The sequence below is a fragment of the Dipteris shenzhenensis genome, chromosome 33 (genome assembly GCF_047967505.1).
Source record: "Dipteris shenzhenensis isolate YYH24624 ecotype China chromosome 33, Dip_SZ_1.0, whole genome shotgun sequence".
Lineage (NCBI taxonomy): Eukaryota > Viridiplantae > Streptophyta > Polypodiopsida > Gleicheniales > Dipteridaceae > Dipteris > Dipteris shenzhenensis.
The window spans coordinates 24,411,058-24,419,208 of record NC_141628.1 but is presented as its reverse complement, the minus strand read 5'-3'; the positions used below and the strand labels follow the sequence as shown (position 1 = coordinate 24,419,208).

At 41.1% G+C, this 8,151-nt stretch overlaps 1 protein-coding gene across 1 annotated transcript; it reads left to right on the top strand.

Moving 5' to 3' along the window:
* Positions 1 to 1,781: 1,781 nt before the first annotated feature.
* LOC147879861 (uncharacterized) lies at positions 1,782 to 4,883 on the top strand. The gene is made up of 3 exons (XM_087372114.1): positions 1,782 to 1,966; positions 2,076 to 2,167; positions 4,487 to 4,883. The coding sequence occupies exons 1-3, from the start codon at positions 1,796 to 1,798 to the stop codon at positions 4,881 to 4,883; spliced, it is 660 nt and encodes a 219-aa protein (XP_087228240.1). The 5' UTR covers positions 1,782 to 1,795.
* The last annotated feature ends 3,268 nt before the right edge of the window (positions 4,884 to 8,151 follow it).

Below are 8,151 nucleotides of genomic sequence, written 5' to 3'. Positions count from 1 at the left end.
GTGTATGTGCATACTAGCAAATAGTGTTGTGTACTTCATAACACTATTTGCTAGTATGCACATACACATGAATGTTGTGAAGTACACATGCTTTATGGGTAGAGTGGTTCACCCAATTTGTTATGCTAGTCAGCTTATTGCACCATCCAATTGTAATTATAGCACTATCAAGTGAGAATCTCTTGGAATGGTTTATAGTGTTCAGAAGTTTTGCCACTATTTACTCAATATCCATTCATCTTCTATGTTGATGACTAGAGTCTATTTTATTTAATCATAAAAATAGTCATCCAAGGATGGCTGGTGCATTGGATGTTGCTATTGCAAGAATTCAACTTCAAAATCATTCATAAACCTAGGATCTCACCTGTAGACTGTCTTTCATGGCTACCTGCCTCGGTTCGGACTCAATATGCAGGAACCAAAGACTACAAGTGAGATGAGATTGTATTCACAAAATGAAGAGCGAAAGGAGAGGACCTTCCTTTGTTGCATCTCAATGTCACACACAAAGGGATGAAAAGTGTCACTCATATGGTCAATAGACTACAAGGGCTAGTGAGAGCAAGTGAGATAGAGCTCGGTATTTGATAAGCCCAGCAGGGCGTCTACACATAAGAAGAGAAACCCACCTAGTTACAATTTATCAAGGCACCTCACAAAACATGGGTAAGCATCCATGCTCACTTGCACATTTGGAAGTTGTTGCATTGAAATTAAAATTAGTTTGACACCTACAAATTGAAGGTGAATATTAGAAACGTGAATGAAACCCAGAGAGACTCGCATGAGAGAGGTAATGGACACTCAGAAGAAATCAAAAATCAATGATGGAAACTTGATTATTCATTTTAGAGAATGGCGTTTTGACAATGACAAAGGAGATCCACCTTTTGAACTGAGCAAAAATGCGACACCCAAGAGGCTTTCACTTGCAATGACAACGAATCTTATTCATGCACATCGTAAATGTATTGAATTAGCATAAATTTGCTAATTTGTAACGGTAGCAAACATCGGAGCGAATTGTAGACTCAAAAGATTCTTCCAGATGCATCGTAAAAGGAATAGATCTGTAAAATCAAAATGTCAGCAAACATGAAATATGCATCTCAAAATCTGAATGGAAATCTACATACAGTGCAAGATTGAAAGAGGTTAACAATTAACCAAAAACGAAAAGATTTTCCAATATCTATTGTGAAAGTCTCCATGTGCACTAGACAGAAAAGGCAAGCAGGACCACAAGTGAGAGGGCACAGGTATCAATAATGAAGTAGGAGAGCGCCACCATTGTGAGGAAAGGGCGGAGATGACCACTCAGGAGGAAAGGAAGTTAGGGCCTTATGTCGTTGGAGGGGAAAAAGAGGGGATTTAGCTACTTGTGCAAGTGCACCAGGGGAAATAGAGTGGGGCTAGGGGAAATAGCACCCCATGCACTAGACCTCAAGATGCTATTTCCCGTCCCTTGAGAACCATTGATGTGATGTTTCTATACTATTGATGTGACATTTCCTTATAGCCATCTCTCATTTCCCTTCAAGCGTTATGTCATGCACCATGGAAAAACATCCAAATTTGGAAGAAAACCATCTCTTCCAAGGGAAAAACATCACCCTTATTTCCCATCCTTTTCCCCCTCGAGGACATAAGCCCTAACACTAAGGGCACTTGACACATATATCCCACTTGTAAACATCAATAGTATAGTAAACCCCAATTAGGAGTTTAAAAATTTCAAATGGAATGATATAAGGCGGTGTTTGTAACGGTGTGTGACAATGGATGCAGTTGGATGGCAGCGTTACAAAGGGCTTGGAGGTGCTACCAACTGCAGCTTCGATCCAACCCAATCCGCACTCAGATGATTACCTCCGGCGTTTTGTGGGCAGGAGGTGATTGCGTAGCTCAGTTCGTCGATTCAGCCCTTGCTTCTCCAATTTCTCACTCTTCATCTTCGGTTGAGGTATCATACCTTTGTCTGTCATTGGATTTTCAGTTGCAAATTCGTTCCTTTTTTGCCTTCATTGAACGAGGATTGCTTTACCCACATTTCCTAAATTTTTTTTTCGCAGTCCAATGATCAGATACCGGAGGTAGATTGGCGGAGAGTTGCCCTTTGTAGCTCTTTCGGAGTTGCCTTTGTTGGACCTTTCGGTCATTTGTGGTATTGTTTTCTCTTTTCTGAACTTCGACGCCTTCGCTCTTTAATCGTCCCATTGCCATTTTCGTAAGGAAGAAAGCCTTGCTTCCCCGCACGTTGGGACTTGAAGGCCGTGCTCAGCCTACAACGGAATCCTCGATTTAACTTCACTGCTATATAAAATATTTAGTGCTGGTAAATAAGTCTTTAAACAGGGGGAGTGTTGGGATCATAGGGGCCTTGGGGGGTAGAAGGGGAAGATTAATCTCTAATTGTTAGGCTGGTTGCTGTATTAACGTTTTATTTGTTTGCAAATTTTAATTGTGACCAGTTCAACCATTTTAATGGGTCAGGCTACCTAATTGGTGTGATGTCCGAATGGTCTGATTCAGGACGATGTACGCGCTTTATTTTCTCTATAGAACTTCACAATCTCTTTCAGGTCGTGAAAGCAACCACTAGACTTGGACTCAATGCAGTGCAGACTTGTTGGATAGAGGATCTTCAGTCATTTTGTCTACGTAACAGGTGTAGATTTTCTCACAGTTTCGGGCAGTTGGTGCTAGAAGGTTTTGTTTGGTTATGATTTAGTTTTACTTGTAGGGGTCTCATCGTGGGGGAGAGGCTTTAGTGCTTAGACATTTCGCTTCACGCTAAAGAGCAATTCAAGGGGAAAGGGAAGGCAAATGCCTTTAGTCATGAGAACACATCGGGAGATGATATGGGAAGAGTGCACAACAGCAAGCTCTGTGGCTGTATATAAGAGACAATAAAGGTGACTAGAGGGCTGGGAAAGGCTGCAACAGGCAACCAAATGCGTTGATTTGGGAGTTTAAACTTCTTAACGGAATGAAGTGTATGGAATCCCTTGTTTTTTTCTAGGTACTGGCTGTCATCGTTGACTTTCAGGGACATTACTGAACACTGATTTCTTTTTCATTTGTCACACACCTGTGCCTACTTATACCCCCACTCAAGTGCATGCAATAAGTCATACATGGTACTTGGAGTTTTGGACAGCCAGTTTACAGCACTCCTCGTGTGATTCTTTCCTTTTCTCGCTGCCCAAGTCATCATAGGTGGAGCAAAGGCCTGTTGTCGTCTCAAGTTGCAAGTTTTGAGCTCCTATGGCATTCGGGATCTAGCAGATGGAGCTTTTGTATTGCAGTTAACCTGGAGGAGGGTTGCATTTTTATGGCAATTCTGTTGGCGTTTTAGGATCAAGAATGCTAACCATGCGAGGTAGGAGGCTGTGGGTATGGATTTGGTTGAATATTTTGGTAGCAAGCATGAATTCACTAGACCTTCACCAAGGAAGCTTATGGATCAAGGTTGTACAAACGGTTGGTGCAAGGAAGATATGACTCAGAATGCCATTTCAAGCTTTGGAGGTGTAAGAGGCAACCTCTTGTTTAAATTATTTCATTGTGACATGGTTGTTCAAGCCCAATGTCAGCTATTTCAAGGAAGTAAGTTTTTTACACTCTCTAGCAATGATGCCACAATTCCACAGTTACCAAACCTAGACAATTGGTCCAAATAACGTATTGCTTAGGTAGTTTCCACAAACCTCTTTCCAAAATTGGGGGAGCATGCAGGTGTCTTCACAGGCAGCCTCTACCAAGAGGACTGCCATGCCACATGTCCACAGGTTTGAGCGTCCATGTGGCACCTTGCCATGTTTCTTTGCCATGTCATGGGGCTGTTTTGACACATGCCATCCCATCCTATATCATGTGGTCGTTTTGGTACGAGTCATGCCATATTGTGGGACTGATGTGGCAGTGTCATTTCAGTAGATGTGACAATCCATGCCGCATGTCATACCTTAGCTTGCCATGCCATGTCATGGGGCTGTTTTCAGCTCATATCTTTGAAACTACAATCAGAATTGGCTGTGAGTGTATCATGACTATAACAACTTTAGTGCGAGTGTTAGTATAAAGTATTGTATTGCTTAGTACATCATCCTATTGCTCAATCATGACCTTTTGCTGAAGTATCATATATGCTTCCTTGGGTTTGTTTTGTATCTGTTTAGACACATTTTTTTTTGCTGCCATTGATTTTCCCTTTTGAGTTATACTTGCAAGGTCTCAAATTCATTATTAGAGATATTTGTGCTTCTATAGAGATACTAAGAAACAATGATTATTTAGACCCTGAAAAGGTTGAATGCAATTTGACAGCAAGGTCTCAAATTCATTATTAAGATATTTTTGCTTCTATGGAGATACTAAGAAACAATGATTATTTAGACCCTGAAAAGGTTGAATGCAATTTGAAAGAAAGATGGTAAATGCATTTGACAATTAAGATGAATTGTGAGTTGTTGTTGGGCAGGTATGAGGGTTTGGAGCACGTTGTGAGGCACAAATTGCAATTGCGTCCTAATTCATTCAAATTTATCGGAAGTAAAGTTTTCGCCGATGGTTTTATTTTTGGAGCTATCCATTTGTTGGCATTTTTTTCATACATGAGTCTTTCATCTGGAAGGACTTTCCCACAACTTAAGGAAGATTTGAAAAGAGATTTTATTCCAGCTTTTATGCTGGAGGGAACATTTTGGCCTATTGTTCAAATAGCCAACTTTCGCTTTGTCCCAGTTAAGCATCAACTATTGTTTGTAAATGCGTTTTGCATTCTTGACAGTGCATTTCTATCATGGTTTAAGCATCGAGATGATGCACCTTGGAAGAGCTGGTTGTCATCTTTCATTTTACCCAAAAGAAAAACTTAAGGCCTGTGTGAGCCCTTTTTTGGTAATGTGTTATTTCTTTTATGAGGTTTATTATTCAATCTTTTGCAAGGGGAATAATGTTATTATCTGTAATAATGTCATTGCAGGTCTAACCTTTTGGATTTATCTCCCACATAGGGTTTAAGGATTTCTGTCTATGGCCAATTGGCTGCCCCTTAAGAACTGATGAAACATCCTGTGCTTCCTTATAGTGAGGAAAAGCCTGTCTGATTCGTGTACTGTTTATTGCATTGTCCCTTTGTTTCATGTGGAATGTTCTTCTTCCATCCCTCATGTTTCTTTTATATATGGCTGGGTTATTCTTAGGGTTGTGTGAAGCTACTCCGTTGTCACCATAAAGCAAGCCTGTTGGTTCTTTTTTTGTTGCTTTAGATTTTTAGAGGTAATTATCTTATCTTACGCTTTAGATTTTTAGAGGTAATTATCTTATCTTACTCCCACCCGGGAGTGGTTCTTGGTTCTTGTGCTCACAACGCAAGGGTTTAGATAGGACTACTACTTAGGTGTAGGTGCTTGACATCTTCCGAAGCATGAATTTTGAACTATTATTTTCCATTTGATTGTATGCCTTTTCTATGTGTAGAATGATTTCACTATCATGTTGCATGCATGCAACATGCACTTTCACATCCTATGAGACGAGTCCATTGCACTTCTACATTTTTAACTAAAATTGTTTCATACATTCAACCATGTTGCATATGTCATGCATGGATAAAAATCACATGTATGTCTTATCATGTGTTATAATAATTGGTAACAATGAATGCATATGGGGTATGTAAGGGAAGCATTATGGAGGATATCCATTCTATAGACATTTGTATATTGCAAGTTCTACTAATACGTATATCTTGTGGCTTTCCACATGCAAAGTTTTTTGTGAGATGGCATCAAGTCAGTTTGTTGGCTCTAAGCACAAGCTTGTCTTCGGTAAGGAAGGTTCAATCCAAGCTACTTAATTAGGTGTTTTGAGAGTAGTTGCTAGAGTAGAAAACAATCTCTTTGTGAAAGAGATGGAGGCCATACTAGAGAGCACTAGTAGATTGTAGAATTTGAAGAATAAGGTTGTAGAGCACAAAAGGAGGTTGTTAGAAGTAGCATCATGACATGAAAATTCGATGCATTACTTGTATTGAATGTTGCAATAGTAATGTCACAAGATATGGCTTAGATACATGTGTTGCAAGACCATTTATTGATGATGCTAAAGTGCATCATAGATGAAGTGATGGAATTCAATATGGGGTTTGCATCAAAGGTGATGCCTACAGTGTGACAAGAAACCCTCGGGATTGAGAGTTGGAGAAAAAATGCAATAATATTTTAGGGTGATTGAGAAGTGAGCTAAGGAAGGAGACAATGTTGTCTTGAAAGGAAAGGTGCAAGGAGGTGAATTGCAAAAGTTGTAACAATGAAGATGGTCAAATAAGGAGTGTGACTTATCGTGACATTCATCGCAGAGAATATTTATAAAGTTAAAAGACTAGATTTTCCATCAAGGTTGTTTGGTATGTTGTCTTGGCCTTTTAAAACACAGATGGTATGCTAGTAAGTGGTACAATGGTGAGAAGTGCCCATGTGTAGTCTGGCGGTGACTCACATGAGAAGGGGATCGTGGAGGAATGCCAAGGGAACTCCCCACCTCCTACTACTCCTTGTGGGAGCAATGCAAGCCCATGCGGTACCTCCCAGGTGTCACTTCAATGGCTTCCGAAGTTGCAACAATGTGAATCCTCAAGGGGGAAATGGAGAGAGAGGGGGGGGGTGAAGAAAGGAGGAGGGGGAGGGGAAGCGGAGGGAAATGCATGGAGAAGGAAGAGAGAAGGGGGTGAGGCATTCACAAAGGCAAGAGTATGAGAAACACAGATAACACTGCTTGGAAAAGAAGGAAGTCTTATATTCCTCAAACTTGCATGCTTACAACTAAAGACCAAAAGTCAACTTTCTAGCTTTTATACATAGCACCTTTTGAAGGGAGGGCCAACCCTACTACTCCTCACCACTCTCCCTATTTCACATGTTACAACCACTTGGCCATGAAAAGGCAAGAATCCATTCCTATTCTAACCTTTCTTCCACTCTTGCTCTTGGGGTCTAGCATACCCCCCTTCTTGTATAGTTGATCCTTGGATCAAGATGTGTGGAGAAGGCCAGTGGTCAGCGACTGTATAAGAGAGTGGCGGTCAAAAATCCTTTGGAAGATGCAGCAAAAATGGAAGTGAGGCTCCCAAAAGTGTGTCATGCATGTCCTCGAACGTGCGTATGTGGTGGGCGTGGGATTATGAACTCAAGTATATGTGAATGACCTGTTTAAAGGTAGGACCCTCATCCATTTGAACACTATTTCATGGCGAATTTGGAGATTTTGTTCTTTGAGCATGGGGTGTTGCTCTATAACATCGCGCAAGACAATTATTAGGAGGTAGAAATAATGGATTGAAGCGACTATTGTGGGATCGCGGACTTTTGCAAATTGATCAATGTAGTCTTGCATTTGTGTGAGAAGATCGTATGTTGTGCCAACGGGGGGAAGTTAAAGCAGGGAAAATTGTAGATGATATGAGAGTCATTATCATGCATTGCCCAAAAAACACACCATTTCCATTTGCGGGGCACTGGCATATAGGTTGGATGAATACAACAGGAGCAGTAGGTATTATAGTATTGTCACCAAAATTCCTATTTCTTCAAAAAGGGTACCTCCCAAGCGGGCTCAATCCTTGATTCCGCATCTGTAATGGGTACCATGGTGGGGTCTGCCTCTATGTAGCCACCTTTGTCTCCTGGTCTATGTCTAGCCTCCCATTTATGGTATCTCCATTTGATGAAGACTTGGACTTCCGTGATGTCCACCACCTTGAAGTCGAAGCTCTGTAGTTTGCCATTCCACAGGCTAAGATTAGTGAGGTCCTCAAAGGGGTGGCATTTGTGCAGGACTCGATACCACCTTGGATCTTTGGCTAGGATGTCTTTGACGTGATCCTCACCATCATTGGGAAAGTGCTCCGAGCTTGCGGAAGGTTGTTGTTGTGGAAGATCTTTGGATGCGGTGGGGTGAGGAATGTTAAGATAAGTGTTAAAGGGAGAAGTAGCGAGGTGGTTGGGATTATTTTATGGATGGGGAGGTTGTGTTGTGTTGGGGTGGGCTGTGGAGTTAAAGATGGCAATGGCTATATTAGTGTCTTCATCAGTTAGGAGCTAAGATAGGTGACATGCTCGGTTTCAAAATGGCTAGAACCTTTGT